The sequence below is a fragment of the Pristis pectinata genome, chromosome 29, assembly GCF_009764475.1.
Source record: "Pristis pectinata isolate sPriPec2 chromosome 29, sPriPec2.1.pri, whole genome shotgun sequence".
Classification (NCBI taxonomy): domain Eukaryota; kingdom Metazoa; phylum Chordata; class Chondrichthyes; order Rhinopristiformes; family Pristidae; genus Pristis; species Pristis pectinata.
In genome coordinates this window covers 20,576,246-20,600,402 of record NC_067433.1, presented here as the reverse complement: position 1 = coordinate 20,600,402, position 24,157 = coordinate 20,576,246, and the positions used below count along the sequence as shown (strand labels likewise).

The window sequence follows — 24,157 nt, the reverse complement described above, 5'->3', positions numbered from 1 at the left end:
GCCCGAGACACAGACCCTCGACGGAGAATCTTGAACACTTGCAAGGAGAGAAAATTGTCAACGTACAAGTGTTAAACAAGGAGCCACACCACTGATTAACATTCCTTTCAGTATATTTTTCAAATCTGAAAACATCATCATTACAAATAGTTAACCATGAATTTTGCCAGTTTGTCTAGTTTAAACTGACCAAAGGTGAAACAACTTCTATCTAACAAAGCATGCTGAGATATCAATTTCAGAACACAGTGCGAAGCTCACTGGCTGACAGGTTTGGAATCATTGTGAATGATTATCACGCACAGCATTGTGTTGTGTTTCAAGTGAAGGAAAGTGATTCAGGACTGACTGTTCTTTCAGGCGACTACTTTCTACAATGGCGACACACAATGATGTAACTGCTAATGTCGGCTGTAACGTGGAGTCTGTCTCTGCAGATGTTCTAATACATTAAATGTTTGGGTGTGAACATCAGACTCCTTGTTCTCTGTGACGTGATGCCCGCTGGTCCACTCGGATCCTCTCTTTGGTCTTATTTCACTTGTTGGACATGCGCAGGACATGCTTGACCATTTGGCCAATCCCATCGAAGATGTGGTGGGAGTGGGAGTCGGATTCCCACATGGAAGCTGGAGTGGTGATCACTTTGTTCCTCTCATCAACATGTGCATCGTGAGGAGGTTGGTTAAGGTGAAAAACGGAGAACTCATGAAACCTACCCCACACCAAAACTATCTTGTTAGGTTCCAGCTCCAGCATATTCCTGGATAGCTAGAATTGTATCAGACCCGATTACCAACAACTTCTCCCCACAAAGCCAGATATTATATTCCAGCCTGGACCTCACTCCCACATGTCTGTAATTCTCAATCAAAAACCCCAAACTTGATAGGTTCCAGCCTGAATCTCACACTCAGGTGTCTCTTGCGTTCAACAAGGTCCCTCGTGTAGGCTGGTCCAGGAGATTAAGACACATGGTGAGTTGGTAGATTGGATTCAAGATTGGCTTGGCCACTGAGAGTGGCCGTGCTTTAGTTTGAAATGCTGAGGCTTTGACTGTGAGACTTTGGCCAAGAGGCTGAGCAGGGGTAAGAGTCAAGGTCAGCACAGGTAAGGTCCTTCAACCTGGTGCATCAGGATGGCAGTTCGGGCAGTGGGTATCCTCAACCCGCAGGATGTGGGAGATCAGGGAAACTCCAGTGACCCTGCAGACTCCATCTGTGGGAAAAACACGATGATGCTGGGGGAGCTCAGCAGGCCAGGCAGCATCCGTGGAGAAAAGCAGGCGGTCAACGTTTCGGGTCAGGACCCTTCTTCAGGACTGAAGATAGGAAAAGGGGGAAGCCCGATATATAGGAGGGAAAAGCAGAGCAGTGATAGGTGGACAAAAGAGGGGAGGCGGAGTGGGCACAAGGTGGTGATAGGTAGATGCAGGTAAGAGATGGTGATGGGCAGGTGCAGGGGAGGAGGGGGGAGCAGATCCACGGGGGGATGGGTCAGAGGTAAGGAGAGAGGGAAAAAAGGGGCTAGGAAAGGAAGAAGAGAAGAAGCGTGGTGGGGGTGGGGGTGGGGGTGGGGGGTGGGGGGGGGGTGGGATTACCTAAAGTGGGAGAATTGAATATTCATGCCGTAAGGCTGCAGGGTTCCAGCATCTGCAGTCCTTTGTTTCTCCACCTGTGGGAGGTGTGTCCGGCCGCAGCTCCCAGCTGATCGTGTTAAGGAGCCGGAGCCGGAGCCGGAGCCGGATTGCACTTAAGATCAATCGGAATGTTGAGAGCATCGTAGATAAGAGTTTCTGTGAGGGGTCACACCCGAGGTGCAGGCTGCAGGAATTTGGGTTTCCACCGGGAAAGGTGGAGGAGATCAACAGCCCGTGCAGGATTCCCCTGTGGCCACCCGCCTTGAAACCAAGTGTACCGTCTTGGATACTGCTGGGGAAGGGGGGCACCGTTCCGGAGAAAGCAGCAGCAGCCGCCGCCAGGTGTGTGACGGCAGGACCGGCTCTGAGGCTGCGGGGGGGACGGGCGAAGGCTGACAGGACTACAGTGATAGGGGATGCGATAGATATTGGGGGCCGACTGTGGCCGCAATAGGGTCTCCGGGACGGTGCATTGCCTCCCTGGTGCCAGGGTCCAGGATGTCTCTGAGCCGTTGCAGAACATTCTCAAGGGGAGGGTGAGCAGCCAGAGGTCGTTGTGCACACTGGCACAAACAATGTGGGTTGAGAAAGGGATGAGGTCCTGCAGAGTGAATGTAGGGAGTTATGAAAGAGGTTAAAAACAGGACCTCGAGGGTAGTGATCTCTGGGTTACTCCCTGTGCCACAAGCAAGTGAGGGAGCAGCAGACGACTGTGTGGCTGAAGAGTTGGTGAAGGGGGCAGGTGTTCAGATTTGTGGACCATTGGCATCTCTCTGGGACAGAGGTGACCTGTGCAAGAGGGACGGGTTGTACCTAAACTGGAGGGGAAGGAATATCCGAGCTGGCAGATTTGCTAGTGGTATTAGGGAGGGCACCCCAGTCCTGATGAAGGGTCTCGGCCTGAAACGTCGACTGTTCATTTCCCTCCTGCTGAGTTCCTCCAGCATCCTGTGTTCGTTGCTCCAGATTTCCAGCACCTGCAGTCTCCTTTGTGTCTCTGGGGAGGGTATAAACAGGATTGGCAGGGGGAGGGATCCAAAGCAGAAGTGAGGTGGATGGGAGGCTGGAAGCTGAGACAGAATTCAATGACAGTAAGGTCAGTGGACGAGACAGGCAGCAGCAGGGCAGGGAGCGAGGAAAGTCTGTTGGATCAACGCATTTATTTCAGTGCAAGAGCCTGACGGGTGAGGCGGATGAACTCGGGATGTGGACAGCTATGTGGGACTGGGATATTATAGCGATTACAGAGACGTGGCTAAGGGAGGGACAGGACTGGCAGCTAAATGTTCCAGGGTGCAGGTACAATAGGTGGGATAGAGGAGGGGGAAAGATGGGAGGGGGAGTTGCAGTTCTGGTTCAGGAGAAGGTCACGGCAGTGGTCTGAGATGAAGTATGAGCAAGTCATGGCAGAAAGCAGTAGCCAGTGAGAGCAAGTTCAGTAATCAAGATAGACAGGCAGGGAAAGGAATACCCAGTTAAACTGCATTTATTTCAATGCAAAGGTTTATCAGGCAAGGTGGACAAACTCAGAGCGTGGATTGGCTCTGGGGACTGGGACGTTACAGCCGTAACAGAACCATGGCTGAGAGAAGGACAGGACTGGCAGCTCAATGCTCCAGGATACAGATGCTACAGGTGTGACACAGGTACAAGTAAGCGAGGAGGGCGTGTTGCCTTTTTGATAAGGGGGGGATGTAACAGCAGTGCTGAGAGACCACATTCTTGGGGGAATCATCCAGTGAGGCCATAGGGTAGAACTTAGAAACAAGAGGGGGAGGGTCACTTGGCAGGCACGTAGTGTAGCGGTTAGCGTTACGCTATTACAGCACCAGCGACCTGGGTTCAATTCCAGCTGCTGTCTGTAAGGAGTCTGTACGTTCTCCCCGTGTCTGCGTGGGTTTCCTCCGGGTGTTCCGGTTTCCTCCCACATTCCAAAGACGTACAGGTTAGGAAGTTGTGGGCATGCTATGTTGGCGCCGGAGGCATGGCGACGCTTGCGGGCTGCCCCCGGAACACTCCACACAAAAGATGCATTTCACTGTGTGTTTTGATGTACATGTGACTAATAAAGATACCTTATCTAATGGGGCTGTATTATAGACCCCCCAACAGTCAGCAGGAAGTTGAACAGGAGTGTAGAGAAATTGTTCACAGTAAGAATAACAGGGTTGTATTAGTGGGAGATTTTGATTTCCCCGGTATTGACTGGACTACCCAGAGTGTTAAGGGCCTGGATGGGTTGGAATTTGTGAAATGTGTCCAGGCAAGTTTCCTGGGTCAATATGTAGAGGGCCCTACTTGGGGACGGTGCAATACAGGACCTTTCTCTTGGGGAATGAGGCAGGGCAGGTGATTAGGAGGAGTCAGCATGGCTTTGTCTGTGGAAGATCATGCCTGACAAATCGAAGTTTTTTTGAAGAGGTAACCAAAAGGGTTAGATGAGGGTAGGGCAGTGGATGTTGTCTATTTGGATTTAGCTAGGCCTTCGACAAGGTCCTGCGTGGTAGGCTGGTCTGGAAGGTTAGGTCCCATGGAATCCAGGGAGAGCTAGTTGGGTGGATTCAAAATTGGCTCAGAGGTAGGAAGCAGAGGGTGGTGGCTGAAGGTTGGTTCTCAGAATGGAGGCTGGTGACTAGTGGTGTGCCGCACGGGTTGGTGTTGGGCCTTTGTTATTCGTCATTTATATCAATGGTTTGGATGTGAAGGCACAGGCTTGATCAGTAAGTTTGCAGATGACACAAAATTAGGAGGTGGTGTTGATAGTGAAGGCTATTGTAGATCACAGGGGGATCTTGATCAGTTCGGGAGGTGGCCAAGGAGTGGCAAATGGATTTCAATACAGATAAGTGTGAGGTGATGCATTTTGGAAAGTCAAACCAGTATAGGACTTGTACTGTGAATGGCAGGGCACTAGGGCGTGTAGTGGAACAGAGGGACCTAGGAGTACAAGTGCATAGCTTGTTGAAAGCGGTGCCACAGGTAGACAGGGTGGTGAAAAAGGCGTTTAGCACATTGGCCTTCATCAGTCAGGGCACTGAGTACAGGAGTTGGGACATTATGTTGCCATTGTATGAGTCATTGGTGAGGCCGCACTTGGAGCACTGTGTACGGTTTTGGTCGCCCTGTTATAGGAAAGACGTGGTTAAACTGGAAAGCATGCAGAGAAGATTTACGAGGATGTTGCCAGGACTCGAGGGCCTGAGTTACAGGGAGAGGTTGGCCAGGCTGGGTCTTTATTCCCTGGAACGTAGGAGAATGAGGGGCAATCATATGGAAGAGTTTAAAATTATGAGAGGCAACACAAAATTATAAGGTGGACGGTCAGTCTTTTCCCCAGGGTAGGGCATCCAAAACTAGGGGGCATAGTTTGTGGGTGAGAGGGGAAAGATGTAAAAGAGACCTGAGGGGCAACTTTTTCACGCTGAGGGTGCTGAGTGTGTGGAACGAGCTGCCAGAGGAAGTGGGTGAGGCAGGTACAACAGTATCATTTAAGAAGCACTTGGATAGGTACATGGAGGGGCGGGGCCTGGAGGGATATGGGCTGAATGCAGGAAATTGGACGAGCTGGGTGGGCACCTGGTCGGCATGGACTGGTTGGGCCGAAGGTCCTGTATTCTTGCTGGATTGCTCTGTGGCTCTATGACTCTAAATCTCCAGGGCCTGACCAGGTATATCCAAGAACACTGTGGGAAGCTAAAGAAGAAATTGCAGGAGTTCCAGCTGAGATATTTGCATCATCGTTAACGACGGGTGAGGTGCCGGTAGACTGGAGGGTGGCGAATGTTGGCCCTTTATTTAAGAAGGGCTGCAAAGAAAAACCTATAGACCAGTGAGCCTAACATCTGTGGTGGGTAAGTTACTGGAGAGGATTCTGAGGGATAAGGTGCACAAGCATTTGGAAAGACAGGGGTTGATTAGGGTAGGCTGCTATGGAGAGTTAAATCGCATGGGATCCAGGGAGAGGTAGCTAACTGGATGCAGAATTGGCGATGGTAGGAAGCAGAGGGTGATGGTGGAAGGTTGCTTCTTGAACTGGAGGCCCGTGACTAGTGGTGTTCCCCAGGGCTCGGTGCTGGGCCCATTGCTGCTTGTCATCTATATCAATGATCTGGCTGAGAATGTACAAGGTATGATTATTAAGTTTGCAGATGACACTAAAATAAGTGGTGTCGTTGACAGTGAAGGTGGTTCTCAGGATTTACAGAGGGATCTCGATCAGCTGGGTAAGTCGGCCAAGGAATGGTAAATGGAGTTTAATTTGGATAAGTGCAAGGTGTTGCATTTTGGGAAGACACATGAGGGTAGAGCTTTCACAGTGAACGGTAGGGCTCTGGGGAGTGTTGTGGAACAGAGGGACCTAGGAGTACAAGTACATGGTTCCCTGAAAGTGGCGTCACAGGTAGACAGGGTGGTGAAGGCGGCTTTTGGTATGTTGGCCTTCATCACTCAGGGCACTGAGTATAGAAGTTGGACGGTTATATTGCCATTATACAAGACATTAGTGAGGCCACATTTGGAATATTGTGTTCAGTTTTGGTCAGCCTGCTATAGGAAAGATGCCATTAAGCTGGAAAGAGCGCAGAGGAGATTTGAGGATGTTGCTGTGACTTGAGGGACAGAGTTATGGAGAGAGGTTGAGCACATTGGGACTTATTTCATTGGAGCAGAGTCGAATGAGAGGTTATCTTATAGAGGTTTATAAAATCATGAGGGGCATAGATAGGGTGAAAGTGAACAGTATTTTTCCCAGGGTTGGGGAAACTGGAGGGCACAGCTTTAAGGTGAGAGGGGAGAGGTTTAATAGGAACCTGAGGGGCAACTTTTTCACCCAGAGAGTGGTCAATATCTGGAACGAGCTGCCAGGGGAAGTGGCTGAGGCAGGTACATTAACAACGCTTAGAAGATACTTGGACAGGAAAGGTTTAGAGGGATATGGGCCGACCATGGGCAAATGGGACGAGCTTAGATAGGAATCCTGGTTGGCATGGACCAGTTGGGCCAAAGGGCCTGTTTCCATGCTGTATGACTCCATGACTCTAAAGAAGGCAGAGGGTAGTGGTGGACGGGTGTTATTCTGGCAGGAGGTCTGTGACCAGTAGTGTTCCGCAAGGACTAGTGCTGGGATCTCTATTGTTTGTGATGTATATCAATGATTTGGGCAAAAATATGGGCTGATTAGTAAGTCTGCAGATGGTACAAAAATCGGTAGAGTTTTGGATAGTGAGGAAGGTTGTTCAAAGGATACAGCGAGAAATATGGGCAGAGAAATGGCAGATAGAGTTTAATGCAGACAAGCGTGAGGTGTTGCACTTTGGAAGGTCAAGTGAAACAGGAAGTACACAGTAAATGGCAGGACCCTCAGGAGCACTGATGTACAGAGGGATCTTGGGGGTGCAAGTCCATAGCTTCCTGAAAGTGGCAATACAAGCAGATGGGGTGGTAAAGGAGGCATACGATGTACTTGGTATCATTGGTCGGGACATTGAGTATAAAAGTCATGAAGTCATGTTGCAGCTGTATAAAACTTTGGTCAGGCCGCACTTGGAGTGCCGCGTGCAGTTCTGGTCGCCCCACTACAGGAAGGATGTGGAGGCTTTAGAGAGGATACAGAAGAGTTCACCAGGATGCTGCCTGTATTAGAGAGTGTTAGCTGTGAGGAGAGGTTGGACAAACTTGTCTTGTTTTCTCTGGAGCGACGGAGGCTGAGGGGAGACCTGAAAGAAGGACATAGAATTACGAGAGGCATAGATAGAGTAGATAGAGCCTTTCCCAGGGTGGAAATGTCGTACACATTTGGCACAGCTTTAAGGTGAGAGGGGAAAAGTTTAGAGGAGATGTGTGAGATAAGTTTTTTATTTATACAGAGAGTGGTGGGTGCCTGGAACAGGCTGCCAGGCGTGGTGGTAGAGGCAGATGCAATAGAGGCGTTTAAGGGTCAGTTAGACAGGCCCATGAACTGCAGGGGATGGGGGGATATAAACCACGTGCAGACAGATGGGATTAGTTTAAACCAGCATGTTGGTCGGTACAGACAATGGTGGGCCGAAGGGCCTGTTCCTGTGCTGTGAAATCCTGGTTTAGATTCCAGCTTGAGTTTCTGTTATGCTGTCCATAAACTTTCCAAACCCCTCGATAAGGTTCAGCTTGGAACTCAGTCTCCGCTATCTGATATTCTGTAACGTTAACTACACAAACCATTCCGTCAGATCTGAGCTTGTAACTCACTCCCCGGTAACCATTATTCTATATATAAATCCCACAAAATCTTTGATTGGATTCCAGCCTGTGGCTCTCTGTCGGGTATCTGTTATTCTATACGTAAACCCCTTCAAACCTCTTGGTTAGATTCCAGCCCGTTACTCAATCCCAGTTACCTGTTCTGCCATGTACAAGTTCCCCAAACCTCTCCTTCAAGTTTTCAGCCTGTGACTCAGCTGCTCTCACACTTCTGCTGTCTGCTCAGGATATGAAAGGCTCCTTCATCACGTGCTTGGCTCCCATGTTCTTGATGGCCGTGGTCATGTTATAGTACGGCCAACAGCCATTGTCATTACTCTCGTAACCCATGGTGACTTCGATTCCAGGGAGCACTCGGCAAGCTAGGATTGTAGACATACAAGAGAGTCTGTGAAAGGAAGAATGGTGGATCAGTCAGGAAATTACCCGATACATGTAGAAACATAGGACATGCAGCAAAGGTAGATGTCTACAGCATGGCTTAGAACAATGACATTGGGAATACCTCGCTTGTTCTCACGTGGGGAATGTGGGTGATAGGTATTACAGCATGGTCCAGGTCACATGTTTCCACAGCTCATGTAAAGGTGATTTTCTTGGGTGTCCTGGATACAAAACCTGTGCAGTCATCCATTAACTTAGGGTTGTGGGGATCAGTGTCTGTGCTGGATCTTTTGGTGAAATCTCCATAATAAAGAAACATCTTTCACATTGTACCAAACTCAAAAGGAACTCTCCAGCTGTTCTCTCCTGGCCTCACATTGCCACCGTGCTTCTGACCACGGACCCAAACTAATCATTACCAACTGCCACGTACACAGCACCTACCGTGGATAAATTCTCCCCTGTTGCCAACTCCACTGATTCAGCACCGTGCAGCCTCTCTCTCCTTCTTTGAAACTTTGAGTGAGTTTTGTCCAAACAGTTGTGCGCAAAGAAGCAGGAGGCCATCGTTGTACCTTAAGAAGCTGCTCCACCACTTAAATCTGGGTGACTGGTGTCTCAGCATCAGCGAACCACCTGGGCTCCACCCCCACCCCCCCCCCTCCCCTCCCCCCGCTTACCGAACTTTTTGAAAGCTTCATTTATTCCCCAATAGCCGGGACCTTTCGAGGAGAAAGATGCAGATTTCTACAGTGTGAGCAGGAAATGATTCCTGATTTCTACCGAAGTATCCTGTACAAATTTTAAGATGTAGGCCTCATTCTAGACTTCCTCAGCAGAGGAACCTGTGTCTCTGCACTGATCCAACATTTTATACAAAAACAGGCTTCTCACCACGTTCACTGATTCATCTCATAGTTCGACTGGGCCACCACAAAGAATCAAAGTCACTGATCCTCAGCGGACACCTGAAACAACTCGTTTCATTTACCTAAACGTCAGTGTTCCCATTCCTGATCGCTCTGCACTGGTTCCAACAATGGTTCACACTGACACATGAATGTTGGCCGCAGTTTCGGTCACGTGTCCCATAACCCTCAGCTACACTCCCCCTGCCTTGCTGGGTGGAAACTGATAGTGGGCACTATATACAATACTCCGTAGGATTAGCAAACCTCATGTTCTCCCCGTGCAGAATGATCTCTGAAGGTGCTCTGAATCCCCATTCTCCAACTTCAGAGGAGGGCAAGAATTGGCGGGAAGAACATAAAGACAAGAAGCAAAATGGTGTCACGAACCCAATTGGTTTTATTTCTTCGGCGAAACTCCCTTGAGGATACGGTCAATGTCAGAATTTAACCTTACAGTCTTTTCCATCATTGTGGAATGTTGATCTGAGGGGCACAGAAACAGAATTCATGAATAAAGATACACATCACCAAACGTCAGATCCCGAAGTCCACACTGAGCACAGTCATCCAAACGCCAGACTTCCCCTCACACATCCACACACGGTGAGACCAACTGCGCTGAACAATGGGATCGGAAGGCATGTAAGAGTGAGAAAAGGCGCAGGTAAGAGGACTTTCAACAGTGCAGTAGCATCTTGAAATTTTATTGAATCGGTCTGGAAGATCGCTGGACTGGAGGAAGGACTGACACCGATCCTGCAAAGTTGTGCCCACCTTTATGTAGGACATAGAACATAACACAGTACAGGCCCTTCGGCCCACAATGTTGTACCGACATTTTATCCCGCTCTAAGATCTATCTAACCCTTCCCTCCCACATAATCCCCCATTTCTCCATCATCCACGTGCCTATCTAAGAGGCTCTTAAATATCCCTAATGATGCCCCCACAACCTCTGCCGGCAGTGCGTTCCGCGCACCCACTACTCTGTGTAAAAAATAGACATCCCCCTTATACCTTCTTCCAATCACTTTAAAATTATGCCCCCTAATGTTAGCCATTTTCACCCTGGGAAAAAGTCTCTGACTGTCCACTCGATCTATGCCTCTTATCATCTTGTACACCTCTATCAAGTCACCTCTCATTCTCCTTCTCTCCAAAGAGAAAAGCCCTAGCTCACTCAACTTATCCTCATAAGACATGCTCTCCAATCCAGGCAGCATCCTGGTAAATCTCCTCTGCACCCTCTCTAAAGCTTCCACATCCTTCTATAATGAGGCGACCAGAACTGAACACAATACTCCAAGTGTGGTCTCACCAGAGTTCTATAGAGCTTCCATATTATCTCACAGCTCCTGAACTCAATACCCTGAGTAATGAAGGCCAACACACCATAGGCCTTCTTAACAACCCTATCGACCTGAGTGGCAACCTTGAGGGATCTATGGATGTGGACCTCAAGATCCCTCTGTTCCTCCGCACTGCTGGGTCCTGCTATTAACCTTGCATTCTGCCTTCAAATTCGATCTTCCAAAGTGTATCACTTCACACTTTTCCGAGTTGAACTCCATCTGCCACTTCTCAGCCCAGCTCTGCATCCTACCAATGTCCTGTTGTAATCTACAGCAACCTTCTACACTATCCACAACACCACCAACCTTCGTGTCATCAGCAAACTTACTAACCCACCCTTCCACATCCTCATCCAAGTCATTTATAAAAATCACAAAGAGCAGGGGTCCCAGAACAGATCCCTGCGGAACACCACTGGTCACTGACCTCCAGGCAGAATACACTCCATCTACCACCACCCTCTGTCTTCTACGGGCGAGCCAATTCTGAATCCACACATCCAAGTTTCCCTGGATCCCATGTCTCCTGACTTTCTGAATAAGCCTTCCATGAGGAACCTTATCAAATGCCTTACTAAAATCCATGTACACCACACCCACTGCTCTACCTTCATCAATGTGCTTTGTCACATCCTCAAAGAATTCAGTCAGGCTCGTGAGGCACATCCTACCCCTCACAAACCCATGCTGACTGTCCCTAATCAGCCTATGATTCTCCAAATGCTCACGAATCCTGTCTCTAAGAATTTTCTCCAGTAATTTGCCCACCACTGAAGTAAGACTCACCGGTCTGTAATTCCCAGGGTTATCCCTACTCCCTTTCTTAAACAAAGGAAGAACATTTGCCACCCTCCAATCATCTGGCACTACTGTGGCCAGTGAGGATGCAAAGATCATCGCCAAAGGTGCAGCAATCTCTTCCCTCACTTCCCGTAAAAACCTTCAATATATCCCATCTGGCCCCGGTGACTTATCTTTTCCTAATGTCTTACAATAGTTCCAGCACATCCTCCTTCCTCACGTCGACATGCCCCATCATATCAGCCTGTCGTACGCTATTCTCACAAACATCAAGGTCTCTCTCCCTGGTGAATACTGAAGCAAAGTATCCATTAAGGACCTCCCCTACCTCTTCCAACTCCAGGCACGTGTTTCCTCTTTTATCCCTGATCGGTCCTACCCTCACTCTAGTCATCCTCCTATTCTCCACATACGTGTAGAACGCCTTGGAGTTTCCATTAATCCTACTCGTCAAGACTTTCTTATGCCTTCTTCTAGTTCTCTTAAGTCCATTCTTAAGCTCCCTCCTGGCTACCTTGTAACTCTCCAGAGCCCTGTCTGATCCCTGCTTTCTAAACCTCAGGTAAGCTTCTTTCTTCCTCTTGACAAGATATTCTACATCTCTTGTCAACCATGGTTCCTTCACTCTACCATCCTTACCCTGCCTCAATGGGACAAACCTATCCAGAACCCCATGCAAGTACTCCCTAAACTACCTCCACATTTCTGCTGTGCACTTCCCCAAGAACATCTGTTCCCAATTTACACTCCCAAGTTCCTGCCTAATAGCATCATAATTCCCCCTCCCCCAGTTAAAGACTTTCCCATATCGTCTGCTCCTATCCCTCTCCAAGGCTATGATAAAGGTCAAGGAGTTATGGTCACTATCTCCAAAATGCTCTCCCACCGAGAGATCTGAAACCTGATCAGGCTCATTGCCTAGTACCAGGTCCAGAATGGCCTCTCTCCTCTAGTCGGCCTGTCCACATACTGTGTCAGGAATTCTTCCTGGACGCACCTAACAAACTCTGCCCCATCTATCCCCTTTACACTAAGGAGGTGCCAATCATTATTAGGGAAGTTGAAATCACCCATGACAATAACCCTGTTATTTTTGCACCTCTCCAAAATCTGCCTCCCGATCTGCTCCTCAGCATCTCTGCTGCTATTGGGGGTTCTGTAGAATACTCCCAATAGAGTGATCACTCCCTTCCTATTTCTGACTTCCCACACTGACTCAGTGGACGATCCCTCCAGGACGTCCTCCCTTTCTACAACTGTGACACTGTCCCTGACCAGCAAAGCCACTCCCCCACCTCTTTTACCTCCGTCCCTGTCCCTTTTGACACAGAATATCCAGCAGCCATTCCTGCCTTGTTCTCACCCCCCTGCCAAACTAGTTTAAACCCTCCCCAACAGTTCTAGCAAACCTGCCTGCAAGAATATCGGTCCCCCTCCAGTAATCCGTCCCTTTTGTACAGGTCGTGCCTTCCCCAGAAGAGATCCCGATGATCAGCAAATCTGAAACCCTGCCCCCTGCACCAACTCCTCAGCCACGCATTCATCTGCCAAGTCATCCTATTCTTACCCTCACTGGCACGTGGTACAGGCAGCAATTCAGAGATTACTACCCTTGAGGTCCTGCTTTTCAGCTTCCTACCTAGCTCCCTATATTTCCTCTTCAGGACCGCATTTATTTTTCTACCTATGTCATTGGTACCAATATGTACCACAACCTCTGGCTGTTCGCCCTCCCCCTTCAGAATGCTGTGGACCTGATCAGAGACATCCCTGACCCTGGCACCCGGAAGGCAACATACCATCCAGGAGTCTCATTCATGTCCACAGAATCTCCTGTCTGCCCCACTTACTATGGAATCCCCTAACACTACCGCCCTCCTCTTCTCTCCCCTTCCCTTCTGCACCACACGACCAGGCTCAGTGCCAGAGACCTGGTCACTGCAGCTTTTTTCTGGTAGGTCGTCCCTCCCAACAGTATCTAAAGTGGTATACTTGTTATTGAGGGGAACGGCCACAGGGATACTACCTGCCTATTCTCCGTCCTTCTCCTGACAGACACCCAACTACCTGCCTCCTGCAGCCTCGGACTGACTGCCTCCCTGCAGCTCTTATCTGTGAACTCCTCAGTATCCTGTAGGAGCCGAAGGTCATCCAGCTGCAGCTCCAGTTCCCTAACACGGTCTGTAAGGAGCTGCAGCTGGGTGCACCTCGCGCAGATGTAGTTACCAGGGAGACTGGATGTCTCTGTCTCCCAGAACTCCCACATCCCACAAGCTGAACACACCACTGACCCTGGAGCCATTCTCACTACTCTGGCCTGGCACTGAAGGAAATACCAAAGCAAGAGAGAAAGGAACTAAGCAGAGACTTACCTTCGCATCTTCTCACTGAAGCCTCTTGAGCCAAAGCGTCAGCTGCCCACTCTAACCCTGGCCCTCTGCAACAATGGCTGGTCCCAAAATGGCCACTCTGCTGAGTCCTGCCTTCCCTGTACTTGTTGCTGTTAATCAGCCAATGAACTGGTAACAATTTGCAAATGTGCCTCGTTTAGACTTTTGCAAGGTGGAAGTCACAAGCACAAGAGACTCACCTCTTTTCAAAGGTCCCGCTAAATTAATGCAAACAAACTCAAACCACTGAAATAAAATCAGACATAGAGTCATGAATCATACAGCAGGGAAACAGGCCCTTCAGCCCAACTTGTCCATACTGACCGAAATGTGCCAACTGCAGGAAAATGGGATTATCTGTGCTAATCCTATCTGCCTGCATTTGGCCCATATCCCTCTACTGTACCTGTCCAGATGCTTTTTAAACACTGTAATTGTACCTGCCCCAATCACCTCCTCTGGCAGCTCGTTCCACATACCCACCACCCTCTTGCCCTTCAGATCTCCTTTAAATATTTCCCCTGTCACCCTGAACCTATGTCCTCTGGTTTTAAATGTCCCTGCCCTTGGAAAAAGCGCAGGGACATTTAAAACCGGCCATTGTTGCAGTGGGCCAGTGTTAGTGGAGAACTGACTATCTACCCCATCTATGCCCCCCATCATTTTATAATCATCTATAAGGTCACCCCTCAGCCTCCTACATTCCCATGAGAACAAACCCAACCTGTCCACAGCCCTCCGTTCCAGGCAACATCCCCGGGAACCTCCTCAGCACTCTCTCTATCCCACCACATCCTTCCTGTAGTGTGGTGACCAGAACTGCGCACAGTACTCCCAAGTGTGGCCTAACCAATGTCTGCAACATGATGTCCCAGTTCTAATACTCAATACCCCTGCCTATGAAGGCAAGCGAGCTAAACAACTTCTTCACTACCCAATCCACCTGTGTTGCCACTTTCAGGGAGCTACGAACTTGCACCTCAAAATCCCTCTGTACATCAACACATCTAAGATTTGGCCAGTATTAGATGACCCAAAATGCATCACCTCATACTTATTTGGATTAAATTCCACCTGCCACCGCTCTGCCCAACTTTGCGCTGACCCATGTCCCTCTGTATCCTTAGAAAACATTCTCACAGTCTACAACATGATTTGCGTCAACAGCAAACTTGTTAATCAGACCACAGTCATTCCTGCCCCAGAACACTCTACACAAAGGATAGTTTCACTGTGTGCTTCGATGTACATGTGACTGATAAAGAAATCTTGTCTTCATCCAGGTCATGCTATGTATCGCAAACCACAGAGGTCCCAGCACCAATACCAGCAGTACACCATTGACTGCAGACTTCCAGTCAGAAAACCCCTCCACCACAACCCCTGCTTCCTGTCACCAGGCCATTTTCTGTGTCAGATCCTTCCTGTACAGTATCACTCCCAGCACACGCTGCCCTCAGCATGGCTGTGGTGAGGGTGAGACGGTCACCCACCTCTTTGTGGACCTTGGACTTGCAGGGAAGGTCTGGATAAAAATGAAAGGTCTTGTCTCGGTTCACCCCGAGCAGCTGTGTGACAGAGGACTCCGAGCTCCGGGCTGTTCTCGGCGACACACCGAGACGGACATCAGGTGCTGCTGCTGGAAGGTCATCAACTCAGTGAAAGACACCCTTTGGTCTGCCCGGAACTTGTTGGTCTCCCAGCACAGCGAGATGTCCGTAGGGGAATGCTGCCGACTGTCACACTCCAGGCTGCAGGAGTCCGTGCTGAGGGATGCACTGAAGCTGGCTGCAGCCAGCGCACAGATCACCTGTGGTCCTACCACCACTGGACACCGAGGGACTGGGTGGACTGTAATGGCCTCTCAAACAACAGAATGTTTGGAAATGAAACCTTGATGACACATTGACACAAGGTGAATATTATAAGCAACTCTGCTCAGTACAGTGAATCGTAACATATTGTAGAATTGTATATTTTATGACTAAAGTATACACAGAAAAAAAAACCGGAGCCTTCTCCAAGAACAGCAAGAAGAAAGACCTCTCCTGTTACGACACCTTTCACTGTCTCTGGATTCTCTAAATCACCCTGCTGCAAGAAACACACGGAGAATGCCCACAGACAACAATGTCTGGGGAATCTGCTTCCTTCAGTGAGAGATTGTCTGGGATAGCAGGAGTAACTGCCCTGGTCTTTCCATAGTGGTGGGATCTCCCACGTCCACTGAGAACAGACGGGGTCAGTTTCAGTTCCACAGCTTATCTGACAGATGTTTAAAGGAAACAGAAAGCAAAGGGAGGGGGAGATGGAGGGTGGAGGGAGGGGTGGAAGGAGGGGTGGAGGGAGGGGTGGAGGGAAAAAGACAGGAGGAGAGAAAAGGAGGAAGAGGAAAGGAGGGAGTTGGAAAGAAAGAGGAGGGAGAGTTGGGGAGGGAGTTGGGGGAGGAGAGTGGGGAGGGAGAGTTGGGGAGGAGTGGGGAGGGAGAGTTGGGGAGGGAGATGGGGAGGAGAGTTGGGGAGGGAGATGGGGAGGGAGATGGGGAGGGAGTTGGGGAGGGAGATGGGGAGGGAGAGATGGGGAGGGAGTTGGGGAGGGAGAGGGGGAGGGAGTTGGGGAGGGAGAGATGGGGAGGGAGAGATGGGGGGGAGAGTTGGGGAGGAGAGTTGGGGAGGGAGAGTTGGGGAGGGAGAGTTGGGGAGGGAGATGGGGAGGGAGAGTTGGGGAGGGAGTTGGGGAGAGAGAGTTGGGGAGGGAGAGTTGGGGAGGGAGAGTTGGGGAGGGAGAGTTGGGAGGGAGAGTTGGGAGGGAGTTGGGAGGAGAGTTGGGGAGGGAGGAGTTGGGAGGGGGGAGAGTTGGGGAGAGGAGTGAGAGTTGGGAGGGAGAGTTGGGGAGGGAGAGTTGGGAGGAGGGTTGGGGAGAGTTGGGGAGTTGGAGAGTTGGGGAGGGAGTTGGGGAGGGAGATGGGGAGGGAGATGGGGAGGGAGTTGGGGAGAGGGAGATGGGGAGGGAGATGGGGAGGGAGATGCGGAGGGAGATGGGGAGGGAGTTGGGGAGGGAGATGGGGAGGGAGAGATGGGGAGGGAGAGTTGGGGAGAAAGAGTTGGGGAGAAAGAGTTGGGGAAGGAGAGTTGGGGAGGGAGGAGAGGGAGCTGACAGATTCCAACAGCTAAGCTTGAAGCAGACACAGACTGTGGCACTCACAGGTTCTTTGTAATTCCATAGCCTCCAGGGAAAATGATGGCATCATAGCTGCCAGCCTCCAGGCTGGTTATATCCTGAATCCTGCCCCGGGTCAATCGGGCTGACTCCGTCATGACGTTCCTGGGAGGACATTGATACACGGCGATGAGACGAAGAACGAGGCAAGAACTCAAATAACGGGCGGTGAGATGGGAAATATGGCGTGCTCTCAGCAGACACCTGCGGTGAATTGGCCTTTGCTGATTCAGCCGGGAGCTGAATGGCCGCTGGTCGCGGCACAGTAGCCGCTGCAGGTAATGAAGTGCATGGACGTGACGTGGGACCGGGATCAGCATGGTCCCGGTGAAGGGAATTCATCTGCTGTGGGTGAGGAGATAGCTGCGGAATATTCAGTGAAGGTGATTGATGTAGGGACTACTCAGTAACGGCCAAACCTCAAGGTGGCGAAGCTAATGCCGGAATCTGGAGCAGAAATCAACCTGCTGGAGGCAGTCGGTTGGTCGCGCAGCAGTTTGGTGTTTCCTCAAGGTGGTGATGAGTTTGGTGAGGGGGGGGGGGGGGGGGGGGAGGTGATGAGGTAGACTGTGTTACTGAAGTTGGAGGACGTGAGTGGAGTGCGGTGCGAGGCCGAGCGGCAACCAAGGTGTCAGTAGCCGGAACGCCAGCTCAGATACAACAGAACTGAAACACTGAGAGGTTCGGATGTTGAGCTAGTTTTGGCCTGTTGTGATCGAGCTCGTGTGTGATGAGAGAAGAACCGTTTATCCCAAAGTCTCGGACAGGAAATTACCAACTTGGGAGGGCTTCTTTAATTCTCCATAGACTATAATGATATTTAACCTGCTACTCTTCCGGACACCGAGAACTCAGCCCTTCCTGGGAGGCATGAAATCTAGCCGAGTTTGTATGCAGGAGACAAACCCTTATCAATGGATCATGGAAAGTCTCCCATTCCAGCAGATCGTGTCAAAAAGGAGCTCTCCATCTACTCTCAACTTCTAGCAGCAGATTCAAAACCCAACAGGTGAGGACCTTCCAAGTACTTTTTAAATCTGGTGAGGGCTTTTGCCCCTTCCACAGAGTGGGTTCCAGATCCCCACCACCCTCCGAGTGAAACAATTGCCTCATCTCCTCTCTAGTCCTTTGATCAATCCTTCTAAAGCCATGCCTTCTGCTGAGGGGGGTGGCATCTTCTTATTTCCTCCATCAAGGCCCCTCATAACTTTATGCACTTCAGTTGCCTTCCCTCAGCCTTCTCTGTTCTAAAGAAACCCACCCCACCGATCCATTCGTTCCTCATTATTCTAATTTCCCAGTCCTGACAGCAGGTTGTTAGGTCTCCCCTGCACCCTCTCCACATCTTTCCTGGAATGTGGTGACCAGTATGTGTGCAGTTCTCAAGCTGTGGCCTGACTGGTGTTGCAGACAGTTCTAGTCTCTGCTCTTTTATTCTGTGCTTTGGCAAATAAAGGAAAATGTCCTAAATGTCTTTTTTAACCATGTACTGCCCTGCCTTGCTCCCTTTAAGGATCCACGGACATACCGTACAGTCAAGGTCCCTCTGTTCCTCCACACCTCTCAGTAACACTTCCTTGGTTGCATCACCTTGGCTGGTTGCACCTCCGAGTGCACGAACTCATAATTCCCTGAATTAGGTTTCACTTGCTGCTTTCCTGTCTGCCTGGCCCACAGTCCTCGATCCTCCTGCGGATTAAAGCTTTCCTAATCACTGTCAATGTCACTTCCAATCTGGGGATTGTAGTGCAAAGAATTGATCTCTTTAATGACCAGACCTGACTTATACATTGCAAAAAGCCCATTTGCAAGTGGAACTCAACAGTAACCCATGTCACAGAGCAAGTGAGAGCATTTAAAGATAAGGACCACGTTTTATAACTGTATCTGTGCCTACTTGCCTATTGTCCCCTGACATGGGCTGATTCCTAGTGTGGTCAATGACATGCATTTGTTGCATGTTTGGAGCAAAGATCTGGTACTTGGCTCCATTGCGGTTCAGATGATATATCACACTGCAAGATACAGAAAGAGAAAGAATGGTTGACTTGACTTGGCTTGCAACTTTTGAAAAATCTTTCATAACATTTTTTTATAGTTTAATTACATTGCTACGCTTTTGCCCACGGCACATTGCTTGTGTTTACAGTAAATCACTGCTGGAGTCGGCAGGTCAATAGACTGAAAGTTACATCCTTATACCTTAGAACAGATGATCAAAGACTTGGTCAAAGAGAGACTTCAAGACATGCCTTGAACCTTGTATGAGGAGAGACAGGCAGAGAGGCCAGGGAGAGAGCTCCAGAGATCGGGGCTTTACTGCCAGTGCTGGAGTGATTACATTCAGGGTTGACCAAGAGGCCACAATCAGAGCAATCGCCATCCTATCAAAGTTAAAGTGACTGTTGTGTAACCTGAAACTTTAACTGTGTTTCTGTCTCCACAGATGCTGTCTGACCTACTGAGTGTTTCCAGTATCTTCAGTTTTTATTTCAGATTTCTGGCCTCTACACCTTTCATTTACTGTGTAATTAACCAGGTTAGCACTGTCTCGTTCTGAAATTGGATATTAGACTGACTTCCAAAATCTCTGGCATACAGTCATAACCTATAACTTCTGGGATGCCCCCTTTCTTGCATAATTTCACCCAAGGGTCCTTCAGTTCATCTAACATTCAGTACTGCTGCAGTAACAAAGGACATCCTGTTGTAACGGTGACACCATCTGAACATGCTCAGCTTGTAACGAGAGACAACCCGTTCAATATAATACCTACTATGCAGCCTCATGAGTGTCGGTTCCATCCCACCATCCTGAACCTGAGAAAACCTGTAAGAAATGAGAAAGAGGTTTGAGCGGGGTTGTATTTGCTGATTTAGCAGCAGGGTGAGATATCAGAATCATGTTTATTATCACCGACATACGTCATGGAATTTGTTGTTTTGCGGGAGCAGTACAGCGCAAGACATAAAGACATAGACATAAAAATTAATATATGCTACAAAAATAAATAGTGTAAAAGAGGAATAATGATGTAGTAAGGTGATAAGACTATTGAACGGTTCCCTTATACGATGAGATGAGCTCTTGACCTCACAATCTACCTTGTTTGACCTTGTACCTTATTGTCTACCTGCACTGCACTTCCCTGTAGCTGTGACACTTTACTCTGTATTCTGTTATTGTTTTTACCCTGTACTACCTCAACGCACTGTGTAATGAAATGATCTGTACAAATGGTATGCAAGACAAGTTTTTCATTGTACCTTGGTACAAGTGACAATAATAAACCAATACCAAAACCAAAAGTGTTCATGGGTTCATGGACCGTTCAGAAATCTGATGACGGAGGGGCATATGTCTCTTCTATTGTACATTCTAAGTATAGGAGCTGGTAATGTATGAGCATTAAACTCTGCTTGTCAAATACAATTTAAACAGAACCAAACTTTAGAGGCAGAGTCCTCTGTACACTCAGTTCCTACAACGTAGAATGAATATGCACCCAGTTTCTTTAGTGAAAGCAGTGACAGGGAGTTTTCGCTCCTGACAACTGGGGGATGAACTAATCACAAAATCTCCATCATCAGCCAAAGCTCTTTAATTTTCTAACAGGCTACAAATGCATAATCTACCAATAAGCACTCCATGCATTGCTCAGGAGAATAGAAGCTGATTTTACCGGTCATTAACATACATATTACAACACACAACAAGGCCTTCGGTTTATCAGGCCCATGTGGGTTCCCACAGAGCCATCCCATCATAACCATTCCCCCTGTCCTCAATTCCCTGTAACACTGCAAATTGTTCTCTCTTACATGCTCATCAACTTACCTTTAAGTTACAGCGGCCAATTAATCTGCCAGCATGCTTTTGGGATGTGGGAGGAAACCGGAACACCCGGGGGAAACCCACACGGTCACAGGGAGAATGTAAAAACTCCACACAGACAGCTCCGGAGGTTGGGATTGAACTCAGGTCACTGTAGCTGTGAGACAGCGGCACTAAATGTGGTTTACAAACCTTAACAGCCAACCATGCTCGACTCCAGACCGTTTTATCTGGAAACAATATTTATGAAGTATATTGAATCCCTGGTAAGAGGTCTGAGGCAATGCACAATGTAGAAACCTCCATAGGTTTCATGGTTGGTTTAGTTTGAATGGAATCATTGAATCTCACAGCAAACAAGAAGGCTATTGATTTCTCCTTTTCAACAACGTAACTCAAGTTTCCCTTGAATCTACAATCTTATTTTAGACAACTGCAGGATATCAGTCCTTCTGCAGCGTCTCCCACAGACTGAATCATTTTATATTGACCAGCTACTCTGAGAACCAAAGTCTTTGAAATAAAAAAATGAACAATCCAATAATTAGAATTACACAACATAAATAACTGGTAATTAGTATTAAAAAGTTGAACTCGACAAGAATGAGTTAACCAGATTTGTACCGTCTCCTCTAACCTGTTCATATCCCGATGCACCTTCCTACACTGTCCCTTCCCTTTCCTTTGCTCCTTAGGTTGAGATTGATGCCCATTTCCAAATTGTTTATATGCTGAGGGAACATTCCCATCGAGAATTTTGAGTGCACTTGTCCTTAAAGTTGGCAATAAAGATTAGTAAGATGGGTAAAAAGGCATATGGATGCTGTCCTTTATTAGCCAAGCCATGGAATTTTATTTATAATTTCAAAAATATACCTTATTCTGAATAATACACACAGGAATCACAATCAGCATGTCTTTCTCTACACTCACTGTGCCATCCAAGACAATCTCTTACCATGCACCAACACCACTCATGTTTCCTCCTTAAATAATACACCTGTGAATTTTTGAGAGGCTGTTACTTGGGACCCAGCCCCTCAGTGTCCAGTGGCAACAGGACCTTAAACTGTAGTCCTTCCCCCCAGAGGCTTTGTGGTGTCATACTGAGCTTCAGTGCCTACCTCAGCACGTACTCCTGCACCCTGGAATGTGACAGTCGGCAGCATTCCCTTACAGACATCTACTTACACCGGAAGACCAACAGGTTTCAGGCGGACCAGAGCACGCCTTTCACTGAGTAGATCTTCCAACAGCATTTGTCTCAGTGCGTGTCTCTGGGCAGATCAGAGAGTCCTCTCTTATGTAGCCGCTTGGGACACACCTGGACAAGGACCCTTGCATTCGTTTCCAGACCCTCTTTGCAAATGCAGAGTCCACAAAGAGGTGAGCAATTGTCTCACCCTCATCACAGCGATCCTGAGGGCAAGGTTAGGAGTGAGACTCTGACCGTACAGGAAGGATCTGATGAGGAGGGCCCCTCTCACTGCCACCATGCCAGGACTTGGTGCTTGTAGGCAAGGACTTTGACAGTCTGCTTGGAAAACCATCCCACGGGATCGATTGTATCCTTCTCCCACAGGGCCTGCAGGCCATTCCTTGCTGACCACTGACTGATGGACGTCGCCTAAAGTAGATTAAAGTCTACGAAGGACAGGTGGTGTGGCAAGGTCCAACCAAACAGAACATTGTAGAGCAACAAGGTCAGGTCCATCCTTTGTAACGTTGGGGACAGGCAGAACCTCAGCACGTAGTGACACTTGGTGTTTTGTGCATTCTGGTTCTATGCACAAAGGTGGTCATCAGAACAAGGACAATGTTGGATCTGTTTCTCCCCACCCCCCCCCCCCCGCCCATCAGCTTTCTCTGGAGACGTGTCATTGGATATGATCTGTCCTGAATCACCCTATGAGACAAAAGTCGGCTTGGGTGACAGCCACAGCAGAGCAGCTGAGCATGGGCCACACCTTGCACCTGATGACCAGGTTCTCAGCCACCATCGAGGGGGAGTCCTGCTCCCACATTCCCAGATTTCATTTTGCCTTGGCTATCCGCTCTGGTCAATTGTGAGCTGGGGAATGGAACGGTTGAAGCAACAGATACAGGACATACAACCCAACCTATCTCTGTCCGCGTTTGTCCGCAAGGACAAATAATTCAAATCACGTCCAACCACAAACCTCCCATCAGTTTATCCAACTTAACCAGTGACAGTGTCAACCATTAAGGCTGGGAATGAATCCCACACTCTCACAATACTCTGCGTTAGGAACTACTCTGCTCTCTTTTCTAAATCTTTTGTACCTTCATCCCTCACCTACCAGAAACCACCTGCTCACATCTGTCCAGGTCTGTCTGTCACTGTTTTAAATTCTTCAATCTTATTGCCCTGTGACCAATATTACAATCTAACTTCTTACATTCTTTGTATCTGTCATACAGTCATAGAGACACAACATGGAAACAGGCCCTTCGGCCCACCATTCGTGCTGACCATCAACCACCCATTTACATTAATCCTACATTAATCCCAATTTTTTGTATTTCCTCACAGCAGTCAGGCACTGTTCCCTCCTTAAAATCAGGATATCTGTTCCACGGTGCGCAGTTTGATACTCTGGGATTTTGTCTCTGTCTGTACTGGATACACTGGTTCCAAGGTGATGATAGGTTCCTACAGTTGGCCTCATTTCTCATAAATTGAGGAAGGGCAATTCTCTTGTGGTTACTCTTCTGACCACTCTGTGAAGAGTGACCTGTTCCAGGGTTACATACACGTATGGACAAGACTAGTCTGTAGTAAGCCAGCTGAATCCTCACTAACTAAGTTGATACCTGAAGCGTGGTGACTGGACGGAGATACCAGATGCTCAGCCTGGCTGAAGGATTAGACCAGGAGCCTCTGAAGGGAAGGGGACTATTTTGTGCTTACACCCAGTACATTGCTGGTTAATTTTGTTTGATCCACCTGTGTTAACCATGGTCCAGCTATACTTACCACAGCTACTTTGGTATTGCCCCAGTTTCCCAGACTGCTGGGCTGGCAAACGAGACGGCAGGTGGTTTGTGCGAGTGGTACCACCATCTTCTTCACCAGGACTGCCCTGGACGCCAACATTGTCATTTGTGTTTCTGAGGCAGTGCTTCAAAAGAGAAAGAGTTCAACACTTGACCCTTGATTTATGGGGACCCTTGAATGACGTTGGTGACCTAATCCTGTTAAACAGCTGATAAAAATCCCTCTGACTATCCCAAAAATACACCAGGGTTAATCCCATTGGATAGTTAGGATAAAGTGAAGAGATCAATGGGATTAGTTAAATCCAGATGAACAGATTGGTATTCCATCCGTTTCAACCCCCTTCCCACCCCCCCCCCCAACATACAGA

General features: G+C 48.6%; 1 protein-coding gene across 1 annotated transcript; it reads right to left on the bottom strand.

The window, feature by feature from the left end:
- Positions 1 to 239: 239 nt before the first annotated feature.
- On the bottom strand, positions 240 to 23,886 carry LOC127584329 (ES1 protein, mitochondrial-like). The gene is given in 9 exon segments (XM_052041033.1): positions 240 to 672; positions 8,108 to 8,264; positions 9,559 to 9,587; positions 9,590 to 9,622; positions 9,624 to 9,654; positions 16,919 to 17,038; positions 18,835 to 18,948; positions 19,711 to 19,763; positions 23,767 to 23,886. Coding segments are annotated over 9 exon segments (792 nt in total). The 3' UTR covers positions 240 to 537.
- Positions 23,887 to 24,157: the final 271 nt, after the last annotated feature.